Raw genomic sequence first — 12,809 nt, forward strand, 5'->3', positions numbered from 1 at the left:
ACAATGTATTTCGAAGTCTCAAAATGTCATTAGAACAGGATACAATGTAATGGTAAGTCTATCTCTGATATACTGCAAGCATTTTCTGGAATTCATTAGCACCACTAGTGGGAAAGAGGTGCTTAGAAAATAAACAGACCTGGCATTTTGGGGAGATCCAGAAGCACTGCAGCATGTTAGAGAACAGCAAATAAACACAGCAAATTGTATGAGAAACAAAAGTATTTACTTTTGCTTCTTTATATATAGCACTAGAGGCACATTCAGTCTTGAGGAAACAAAACAAAGTCTCCTTACGTCCCCTTCCTTGTCTCAATAGCGTACTATCCCTTCAGTCATCCTATAACAATACTTTTGAAAAACTGAAGTCAACACCAGCAAACAGCACTTCACCAGTATGAATATCAGATCTGGAAGCACCCAACCGGAGGTGTTACTTCAACAGATGTTGATTCTGCATAGGGTGACCTGATGTCCCGATTTTATAGGGACAGTCCCGATTTCTGGGACTTTTTCTTATATAGGCATCTATTACCCCCCCCCAACCTCTGTCCAAATTTGTCACACTTGCTATCCGGTCACCCTAATTCAGCATATGTAATAGTATAATGCCTTCATGGGCAGGTAGTGGGGTACAGAGCCAAACACGCCTCCAACACTTAGTCAGACAGGCATCTGCTTTTCCTGAGGAATTCAAGTATTTATGAGTGGCCACCCCACATCTCTGTTTAACCTAAAAGAACAATGAGGGGGGAAAGATTAATAAGGGTGAATCATCTGGGAGTTTTGGAATACCCGTTAACAAAGAGGTAGAGTGCATATTGTTTTTAGTTTTTTCACATTAAGAATGTAAAATTAAATGCTCTTTCCTTAAATCCTGTGTAAATAAAAAACATGAACAAGACATTTGGAAAAGAAGATATTTTGACATGTATCAATAGGACAGGACTTACAACTGAGCTTTGAGGATTTATATCTTGTGCCTGGCGCAATGGATATGATCACCATGACACCACTCAAAAGTATATTTGTCATAAAAGGTGGCTTTATAAAATATTGGAGAGAAAATTACATTCCTCCTACATTGTTAAATTTATCTGGCCATAGACAGGTATTTTTAAAATTACATTAAATGCATTGTTTACTTTGTGCAAATTAAAAAGTGATGATTTTTCTTTTTTAAAAACCTTCCCGGAATTCATTTAAGCTTCTTACATGTTATTTGATCTGGTATGCCACCTGTTTATTACAAAAATACAATAAGAAGCAATTTCTCATTTTTGGTGGTGGGAGGAAAGCAGGCACAATATTTCTGGATGGATTACAGCATCTCATTAAACTTGGAATGCTGCAATTTTCAGTTTACTTAATATCATCTTTTTCATGGTTCTAATTTATAAGAGCAAGCCTAAGCCTAAGGAAAAAATGCCCCAATTGGTCAACTTTGCCCAATGTTAGCCATATATACAAGAAAGAGTGTTCTCAGGGACCGTTTTTAAATAATCTCCTTCCAAAGGTGCAAAGCAGCTATAGTAGAAAGCATTTAATGAACTGTGTTCTAGTCTAGACTGGAAAAAGAAAAACAACCCCCTCACTACTGTTTAATAGATGAAAAAGTATGATCTGGAAACACTAATGTCAAAGCATAGTACCATGAAACTACATATCTTATTGATTTTCTGACTTGGTGCACCGCAAGTCAGAAATAATTGTTTGGGGATTTATACTACCCGGAAAAATATATTCCAAGTCTGCTTCTTGTACTGTGCAAGTGCCAAGCATGGTCACCTGCATTAAGGCTGGTTTTAACCAACATTTGACTAAATCATGTTGTGGATTATTCCTTGAGGACATGCTTGAATGGCCATTGGGCACGGTTTTTATCTCTTTTACACTGGTGTGAAGCTGATGGGCATAACAGCTACTTTCCATTTAGGTTAAATGAGGGAACATAAAATACCCCTTCATTTAGAGAGAGCTGAAAAAATTGGCCACCCAAAACACAGGCTACATGTAAGGCTATCTTATAAATATAAATCTGGAGCAAATCTGTGTAAGTCAAGTACAGGTAAAAGGTGTGACAGCCAATCCTATGGCCTGTCAGGACACGGTTGCTGCAGCCAATGTGGTCAGGGCCTTTAAAGGGGGAAATGTCATCACAGGCAGACTGAGATTTTTAACTGTATATAGTGACACAATTTATCCAGAATATTCAGGTGTTATATCAAGTAATAGTATGTCCAGGACACAAAAATGAGACAGATTCTAGAATCAGATGTTTCACCTTCCTTTACTGATATAGAATCCCAGCCTCCTTTCCAGGACCCTTTTGTAGTGTCTCACTCAGAGAGGTCACTCCTACTAATTCTTCCAGATAAATTTTAGTAACATAGTAGACCTCTAGATGGTCAGCAAATAGCGCAGAACTAAGAAAGAGCCAATTCCATATCATTCGATTGGTATCACTGAAGTCCTATGGGAAAGGGATGAGTGGCAGGACTACAGGGTGGTAGTTGTGAAGAAGCAATACTACAATGATGCGCACCTTTGTATAAACATAGATCACAATTTTCTTCCAACTTCCAAGACCAAGGGCTGAGGTTTTTCACTTGCATTGCTTAGTTGTGAGATGGTAGATGATGATCCCATCAGGACCCATTGATAACACAATCACTAGTAGCAGCAGTTGTGTGACAGTTCGTTTTTTGAAAAAAGATTGATGCCAAGATTAGTAACATGGAGAAATAAGGGATGGAATATCATTACAATGGAAAAAATCACAGCTAACTTTATACAAGGATCAAGCAGATTTCATGATGTGTGGTTATCATTTTTGGAGCTTGTACAAAATACATACACAGATAACGATGAGGCTGATCAAACACAAATGGATGTTGTAAAGGTGACAAATATTCAGCAGAAGCTGAGCAGAGCAAATGATTCCCATATGAAGGGACATATATAGCAGCTGATTATGACTTAAATGATGTAGAGATGGAAAAATATCAGAAGGGACACACTTCTGGAAGATCTAATAAATAGGTACAACCAAGCAAAGAAGATGGAGTGATATTATGGACAATGCATTCTACAAACTATTGACTACACCTTCTCAGTTGTGTTTGTGCATTGTCATCAGAAGGCCTGAGGTCCTCTTGATTCTTTTCAGGTTAAATACAATGAAATTAGTATGCAAGGTATATGGAAATTGTTTTATGGCTCTGGATAAGATTCACATGGAAATGTGAATTTGCTAGATTAATGTTATTAAGAATAAACACCTGTATAATGTAGATTATTAGATTTTCCCAGTTCATCTGTATTAATAATGATAAAGTTAAAATAACTTTTTAAAAAAATAGATGACCCTGTTATTCCTGCTCCTTGTTAATCTTTCCAATATGAAGTACTAGAAAATGGATAGTCAAAAAGGAACATACAGTGAGAATATCCTGATAGTCAATTCTCTGTCCTGGAAGACATGAGCACATGCTTATTTAAAATACTGAACTACCTACAAAGCGTTCCACAAAGCTCACCTGTAAGGAAGAGTGAAAGCTCTCTTTATAAAGGAATACATACCTATTTGTCTTCTTTTCATAGCATTAGAAGGTATCAGAAAACACAGCTGAGAGAATATCTTGGCTGTTCCCAGCTTTCATCTTGTTCAGTTTATAATAGTGGAGGTATGTTTGTCCTCTATTTAAATCTTTAAGTGCTGACAGCATCTGACATATTTAGTCAAGAATAAAATATTGAGAAGAAATATTTAATTGGCACAGGTATCTGGAATACCCAAGTCAAATGATTTGGGGTATGCAGCTTATCCATAAATCATCTACCCAATACTGCTTGGAACATGCATAAAATCCTATTGGCTATACTGCACAGGTATATGGCAAAGTCATTCAGGTTTAGTGGAGAGGTTAGAAATTTCATGAGGTAGAGAAATTATGATCATGCCTCCTAATGAGTTTGGATCTACAGTCCCAAGTAAAATAACAGTGCTTCCTCTGACATGTTTACATGTTCAAACCAAACCAAACCAAAACAAAAAAAATCCCACACACTAAACTTCCCTTTGCTTCATCCCAAGGCCCCTCTATTAAGATATGGAAAAGGAGCTTCTTGGAAAAAGTGGAGATTCTCTTCACCTGAAGCTGTTTTCATTATCTTCCCCTTATTGTACCAGTTAAATCTGCATGTTATACACCAAGGTGCATAAGACTGATCATGACCCCATAATTCAGTGATGTTCATCCTTTTTGATGTAAGGGCCAAACATGTTATTTCAAAAAGATCAAGGAGCTACAAATCAATATTTTGATGCATATTTTCTCTCGTGTTCCACTCTCTTGCGTTGCTTGAGCAGCACAAAAAGCAGAAAACATCTACAAGTCTATTGACAGGGATTCCCCCATGCTAAGGGAATCCTCAACAGCTGCAAAGGCAGAGTAGCCAGTTCCTCCGTTGCCCCACAGCTAACACTGGAGTGGGACATAGTGGGGGTGTGATGAGACATGCGAGGGATCAGGACAGGGGGCTGGAGCTCGCTGCATTGCTATTGCCATCTAGTGTATGGGTCCCACAACATTGTTTTCAGCTGGCACAACTTAGAGGAGTCCCCTCATTACTCTAATCTATGCTGTGTCAGGGAAGCAGGCAGCCATCATATTGTTGATTCTTGGCTTCTCCTCTGTTCTCCCTTCTCCCAGGCTGCCTTGGATAGCTGTGTGAGGGAGGGAAATCATCCTCTGTTAGATGCTTCCTTAGGCTTAGGCAGAGCCCTGGTGAGTCTCTATCTTGGCCCAATAGAGCACCAACAGCCAAGCAGGCAATGGACATGCCAGAGCTATTCATGAATTAAAGGGGAGGAGCATTTATGTAAAAATATGTACAACATGTTCAGAGAGAAACAGAATATATGCACTTGCACACAGAGCAAGGGGAAGCTTCCTTTCTGTTCCACAGATCTCTTATCAGTGATCTGGACTTCCCTTACATATTCTGTACATGGAGCTCCTATTTGCATGAGTGGAAATTCTGCCTGAGAAATGACTAAAGAATATACACAGTGTAGACTGGAAAGGAGACTTCTGCTCTTCTGAAGTCAGAATGCAGATATCCATACAGGTACTTTCTATTCAGTATTTTTAAGAAGGAACTGAGAATACTGAAGGAACACGCATCTCTCACTGAGAGAGGAGCAAAACTTACTGTAAAAGTAAAAATACAGTTTACCTTTAGTTAAGTCTGCTGTGTGCCATATGGGAAAATTAATAGGAAGATTAAACTATTGCTGTGTACAAAAAGCTGCTTTAGGGGAAAATGAAGGACTAAACTAGGTCAAGTTTCTATGCAAACTTTGGAATACAAAGGCTGTCTGTCTAAGAAAGGGGAAATAATTGCATGCAAAGCATGATGATGGCCTCTTTGTTGCATTAATATCATTAGCCAATTCCTGGGCATGCACACACACAAAAGTTGCCCTCTCATATTTTTTAAACTACTTAAAATAGGCACTGAAACTCCAGTTAATCCTCAGGTTTCATTCTGACAAAATCCGCTTATAAATAATTATTCATGCTTTAAGACCCATATCTCCTGCTCCCACTGAAGCTAAAGCCTTGATGCCAGAGGGAAAAAAGGGGAAGTTCTTTCAATAAACCAGATGATAACTTATCTAGTAGGCAACAGGAAGAATAGGTTTGAAGTCATAATAAATGAGAGCTTCCCTTTTCCAGTGATGATTATGGATCTGGCCCATCCAATGCCTGTTCAAGTCAACGGAAAGCTTGCAGTGGATCAGGGTCAAAACTGTATTATGTTAAACTGGGACACTTAGGAGCTGAGGAGTACAGAAACACACTATTGCTTTCTGCCTCTATGTTCTGATTAAAGATCATATAATACTGTTGGGTTATACTGACTTATATCTATTCTTTAGCAGACAATTGGAGTTTTAGTTTGAAGAATCACAACTAATTGTGTTATGAACAGGACATTATTTTCCCTCTTGTGACGGAGCGCGGATGTACAGAAATATTCAAATAATCAGAGAGAGAGAGAGAGGAGAAAATCTTGATGTTAAAAATTCTGAGAAGATATTCGATCGTGAAAACTATGGATGAAATATAAAAGAAGCGGGACCTTAGTTTGCCAGTGAAGCACAAGGTATGGCAACATTACATAGACTATATTCCTGGAACAATTTTCCTCCCCAAGTCATATTTTTAAAAATGGGGAGAGAAGTATTATTTCATATTGTCCTAACAGTACAAAATTTCATATTGTCCTAAGAGTAACTGATGTAAACTGACTGAGATACTGAAAATATAGGTACTTTATACTATCAGATATCGTAAACCACTCTCTTATTTTATATGCATCTTAGATTTCATGTTGTACTATTCGATCAAGAGCTCTAACAGAATACTCTGAGCACAACAAAGAAAGAATCCTAGAACAAGTGATGTGAAGTTCTTGCCTGTCTGCTAGGATCTAAAATTATTTTTAAATATATTTCCAACTCTTCACCTACTGCATCAAGAGAGTCTGTGTGTTAGATGTAGCCAACTTTAATGTTTTGGCCAATTGTATTAGTGAAAAAACTGGAAACAGCTTCAATCTACAATATACTTGCTTTAAATAATTCCAGAACTTTTTTATACTAGGAAAGCTGCACCACTTTACTAAGTCAACTAAAGAATATCAATCTAGTTAAACTGATACAAACTCCTAATACAGACACATTTAAATTAATTTAACCCTTGTTTCAATCACATCAGTTTTTAACAGTAAATTACCAAATTAATCTAAACCAATTTAAGTGAAACCTCACAAAGATGATATCATGGTTTGAGTAGAAGTAAATGTATGTCTTGGATCGTAATAGACGAGCCTTAAGAAAAATCCCCTTCCTTTCTAAAGTGACTTCAATTATGAACATCATATGTATGTAATATATGATCATTTTAGAAGAATATGTAAAAGAAGCCTCAGACATGATTGGCATGCAAATTGTCAGCAAGCAAACAACCCTATATAATTTGCACATAATAAAGACATATCTCCAATAATTCAGTTTGTGTGTAGCAATGATTGTTACTGGGATTACTGTTCATAATCACAAACCATGATACTTGAGATCACACTACTATTTCATCTTTAAATTTCATATATTTTATTAATTTTGTAAAGCAATACCCACACAAACACACGTAGCAAACACAAATCACAACAAATAAATGCCAGTGGGTAGATGAATAATGGCTTTATGAAAGAAACCAAACAGATGCAAGTAATTTTAACTAACTAACTAAATCAATCTGGTGTCATGTAAAATTCTATATACGTACTGTGAGAACCATAACACAACTCTGTATTCACATAAAAGAAGAGATGAGTGATACTGAATCAATTAACAGATTACCTCCTTAATGGAAGGTATTTAATATATCTCCCTTATTTTTTCAACCTTGTGACATCTCCTTTCTTTTTGCATAGTAACTTTTTCATATTTAATGATGATGATACAAACTACATTCAGACAAAGTATGCAGGAGCTTTGGGAGAAATCCTACCAATTATTTAGCATTAACTTGGTCTGTCAATACAGTAAAGGCTGACATAATTACCGTTGTCAGACTGGTAATATGTATAGATTCACTTAGTTCCTGGACTGACACAATATTAATATGTCATAAGACATTAATTTAGTTGTAAATTAAAAAGACAATTTATACTGATTCCTCCTTGGTGTCAGAGCTCTTCCTTAATTTTTTTGTTCAATAATCCCCTTGTTTGAAGGCTTTGAATTTTGTTTTTTTTTTTCTTTTGTACATTTAAAAGATATATAATTCTCATCTATTTGCCTCCTTCGAGTTTTAACTGCACAGTGAGACTCAAGGTCTGTGTCACACATTTAACATTCATCTGCTCCCTCTACAAGGTCAGAAGAGGATGACTGATTTTTTACTAGTAATTACTCTAATTTATCCCCATGACATCTTGTCTCCTAACCTCTGCTCATTGCACTAAAGGAAACTCAATGTTCAGTGCATGGTTCAGGGTTCCAAAATGTCCCTACCAGTATGGAAAAAAATTACTCTGACCCCAAATGTAGCGATCAGTCTATATTTTGTACTTCTACTACTTCAGGGAAAGAATATTCCAAAAATTGATATTTCTCAGAAAAAAAAATAGTTCTAAATTTTGTGTATTTATCTTTAATTTTCAGGTGTGTGCATTTGTTCTCCTTATATTATTTAGGTAAACTAGATCTTCTCTGTATTCTATAAAATTAAGCTCATCTGGCTGTCATTGTATCTAAGACTGCATGTCTTTATACGGTCAGTAGGTCTTGTCTTAAATATATTGATAACTCATGTCTATAAATCTTTATTTTTTCATTTTTTATTTTTGACCAATATTTTTCTGCATCAACTTTAACTGCTTGAATTTTTGGACTTTATGAAACAACTGTTATGAAAAAGCTAATCAGGATTTCTAATTCAGCACTCTTATTTAAAATGTGGGAGTATTAGAAGAAGGAATTATAACATAAAATCATTTTGGGGGCTGGATTCAGACCAACATTCAATTTCATAGTTCAGAACAAATGTTCTGGCTCAGTTTATATAAAGTGTAATGCAAATTTAAGAATGTTACATCAGTACTTCTCCCCAAAAATAAGAATATTAGAAACACTACTTTATCTAATTCACAGAACAATATTCACTCTCCAGCTATCGTGGTCAACTCCGCTGGGCACCAGTAGAGATACTGGGCCAAATTTTCAAAAGTGGCCTATAATTTGGGATACCCAACTTTACATGCTACAGCTTAGTATTCAGAATTGGTGATCATCCACTGCTCCAAATGACTTCATCTGGAAATATTTCTACATCTAGGGGAATACACCTGGGGCAGAACACAACTGCATCAACCAATCACTTTTAAAGCAAGTATAAAGATTCTTCCTGAACTCCACAGAAAACAATATTCCAACTGAAGCTCATGACAACCACAATCTATTATATCGATCTAGTTTTTGTGTCTGATTCACTGAGGAAAGACAGCAGAATTAATGTCCTATCAGCTTTCATTTATGTTTACACTATGCGCCACTAAATCAAAGATGTTTCTCTGGCACAAAGAATGAAGGTAAAATCTCTCCTTAGCTTTTCTCCACCAAAAAGAAAAAGGCCTCAACATGCTTAATTGTTGATGAGTCAAAGTTATTCTCATTCATCAGAATATAGAGTTTTGGGGGCAGAGGTGAAAGTAAGCCGGTACTCCCTGGTACGGCATACCGGCAAGAGCCCGGGCGCTGTACCAGGGCGGATCGGCTTCCCCAGGCGGCAATTTAAAGGTCCTGGGGCTCCCAGCAGTGGCTAGAGCCCCGGGCCCTTTAAATTACCACCAGAGCCCTGCTGCCAGAGCCCTGGTAAAGCGGCGGTAGGGCTCAGGTGGCGATTTAAAGGGCCCGGGGCTCCTGTCGCAGCTACCAACCCAGGCCCTTTAAATAGCCGCCGCAGTGGCAGCAGGGCTCCGGGGACGATTTAAAGAGTCAGGGCTCGGGCGGAGATTTAAAGGGTCCGGGGCTCCAGCTGCCGTTACCACCCCGGGCCCTTTAAATAGCCGCCGGAGCCCCACCACTGTTACCCCAGGGCTCCGGCAGGCTCCGGGGATGATTTAAAGGACCCGGAGCAGTAGTGGCAACTGGAGCCCCAGACCCTTTAAATCGCCATCCGAGCCCTGTTGCTGGAGCCCCGGGGGTCCTGGTGGCAATTTAAAAGGCCCGGGGCTCCACTGCAATAGCTTGGGTGGTGATTTAAAGGGCCTGAGGCTCCCACTGCCACTACCCTCCGGAGCCCTTTAAATCGCCACCCGAGCCCCGCTGCTCGGAGCCCCGGGGGCTTCCAGCTGCCACTATATTTTCCACTGTATGCATCCGATGAAGTGAGCTGTAGCTCACGAAAGCTTATGCTCAAATAAATTGGTTAGTCTCTAAGGTGCCACAAGTATTCCTTTTCTTTTTACGGATACAGACGAATACAGCTGCTACTCTGAAACCTGGAAAAAAATACTGTGTGATTATGCATTTTCATTTTCGCCCCAAATAAGCCCCCCAAAACCTACTGTGGGGAAGGCAAAAAACAAACAAACAAACCACTTCACCTTGGCCAAAATCTTTCCCAGCTCCCCAGAAAAGGAGCAACCAGCACAGTGTCCACAGCAGATCCTGCCAAAACTCAGTATTCCACCATTTCCATGGGTGGGAGGGTGGCTGCTGCTCCTCTTAGTCCAAATAAAAAGAGAGCTTTTCCTGCACCAGTATGGGCCTGTGTAGTCGTGGTCTCCCTCTGCCGCCCCCGCTCCCCCCGCCCTGCCCCCTCTCCCCTCATCTTCCAGTCAGCTGGGGGAATGGATCAGCATCTCCAGACCTATCTGCAGCAGAAAGTCACTCCCTAGCTTTCTAGCCCTTAAAGAGGCGCACACCTTTCCTAACAAGCCAGACAATGGTCCCCACTGCTTAATGTGTGGTGAGGTCATTTCAGGTATAGACAAGCCCTAATTCCCATTGAAAGATGATGGAATTTGGGCTCCTAACTGCTAATCATGCCTCTGAAAATCTCCTCCTTTGTCTTTTATAACAGCTTTCCCTCGCACACCAATACACCATATTTGATGCCAAAACAGTTCAACACATTTGTTGGTGCAGTATCAGAAGAAGCCCTGGCTGTATTTGCGAACCCCTCTGGCCTCATCCTTATTATGAGGTATTAGAGATTTGACACCACCCGTCCATCTTAGGCCTCCAGAGGATCATGCCTTTTGTCTGGTGAGTCCTTAAGAACAGAACTTGCTCCCCCTTGACAACAAAAGTTCTCTAAGTAGTAACTGCTGTGTTTTTCACCACTATAAAAGCAACCCAAAGCAATAAGCTATTCAACTGTCACTACTGAGAGTACAGCCATCTTTGCAGGTGCAATGAAAGGCACGGGTACTTTGGACTTACCCTTGTGGACAAACACATCCTGAAAGACAAGGAAGATGTCCTGAGAAGGTGAGATTTAGCAGCTGATTCTCACAGGTTCTCTCTCTGCTAAACTCCATGTTAGCTTGTGGATTACTACAGTTAACATAAATCTGGCCCGCTGGGCAGTTGTGTACTGGAAAACAAAATATTGCGGACGTTCATCATTCCTGAAATTTCAGATTTGGTAGAAAGCTTTGAAAATTAATAAATGCTGATTTAAACCAGAGATTAATTTGACCAATCATGGGGGTGGGTTCATCTATAACTCCTGGTCAGACAATTAACCCCAAACAGACACTATGAATCTGATCCAGTTGGAAAAGAAGAAAAAAGATAAATGTATTCTAATGAACCTACTTGCTCATTACTGTGCACTGTTCCCTCCAAGTTTAACAACCAGCCCAGGGAAGGTTCCATAATCCCCCAAACACAGGAAAGGGCAGTACTACCTGGCTCAGGAGGGAGCCAGAGGCTGCATGTGAGCAGAAGCTGGGAGCTGGCTGTGGAGGGAATAGTGGATAGCAGGTAGCCTGAGAGCTGGATCTGAAGGACCTGACAGCTGGGCTGAGGTTCTCCTGTTGCTGGCAGGGGTCCAGTGGCAGTCAGAGCAAGAACACAGGGCTGTTGACTGCAGGCAAGTGATTGGTGCAGCCAGGTTACACAGCAGCCTTTTGCTTTGTATACCCCTAGACCGGCCTGTTCCTAGGCACTGGGTTGGGAACTGTTGGTTTTATCTCTTTTTTGTTTTAACCACTAAGGAAATCACACCGTGGGTATTTGCCTTGTTTATTCTGGCTGCCGTAGCAAAGGAATTCTCCATTATTTGAACTGTGCAAGTGTTTTGGGGAACTGAAGGATAGAGCCTGGAGAGCGTAGTGCTTGGAGCATCTACAGGGCTTGCTCTCAAACTCGGAGTGTGGTAGCAGACATCTAGGAGATTGCTGTACCCCCACACTACTTGCAGTGACACCCTGCAATGCAATCAGTAACCGTATTCATCAAACAGTCAAGAACCCACAGTTTCAAAAAAACCTGAAACATCCTGCACTTCACAGCAAGTTAAGTTTTTTTTAATCTGAAATGCACAGGAACATTTTCACAAAGTCCGGCCCTTAGCCCCTCAGGATCTGCTAGTCAGAGTAAAGATACTATAACACAAGAAGCAATTGTTATTTATGTTTTCCTTTTACATATGCACCATACACAACATTATAATTCTTATGACATTTATACCACTCTGGGGAGAAAGTAAAAACTGATAGTACAGAAACAGCACTTAGCTAAAACTGTGAGGGGAACAAAATCTCAGTTTGTAAAAACATTGGAAATGTCCAGTTTTTCCAACATTTTGTCAGACAAATCTGGCCTACGTTTGCTCCATGTGAAGATCTGCTGTTTACATTACATAATAAACTTAGGTTGCATTATCAATCTGAAAACATTTTGCTATACTAAAATATTGATAAAAAGCATTTTCTCACAGATAGCCAGTAGTTTCAACAGAGTATCTATTGTTTTACTCTAACCCTACTTTTAGTTATACTATAGGTTAAATTTCTAATTTAAAGCTCCAGTCCTGCCAAGTGATGATTATATGGACCTTTATGCCCTCACAGAGTCCCACAATAATCAATGAGACATCATGGAAGAAGCAGGGTCTGTCTTCTTCATGCCTTAATGCATCTTCTTCACTTACCAATGTTGTTCTCACAACTCATCATTCCATCTTGGCAATGGCTGCAACAAAAAATATATGAAGCTGTAA

General features: G+C 39.4%; 1 protein-coding gene across 1 annotated transcript in view; it reads right to left on the bottom strand.

Annotated features, from left to right (window-relative positions):
• The window catches only part of OTOG (otogelin), a 166,558-nt gene that overhangs the window by 93,046 nt on the left and 60,703 nt on the right, over nt 1-12,809 (bottom strand). Inside the window, exons 22-23 of the mRNA XM_084632568.1 lie at nt 12,741-12,781; nt 11,024-11,177 (exon numbers count right to left, since the gene is read on the bottom strand). Coding sequence (XP_084488694.1) covers nt 11,024-11,177; nt 12,741-12,781 — 195 coding nt within the window. The remainder of the gene's footprint in view (nt 1-11,023; nt 11,178-12,740; nt 12,782-12,809) is intronic.

Source organism: Lepidochelys olivacea (genome assembly GCF_965140295.1).
Source record: "Lepidochelys olivacea isolate rLepOli2 genome assembly, chromosome: 6".
NCBI classification, from domain to species: domain Eukaryota; kingdom Metazoa; phylum Chordata; order Testudines; family Cheloniidae; genus Lepidochelys; species Lepidochelys olivacea.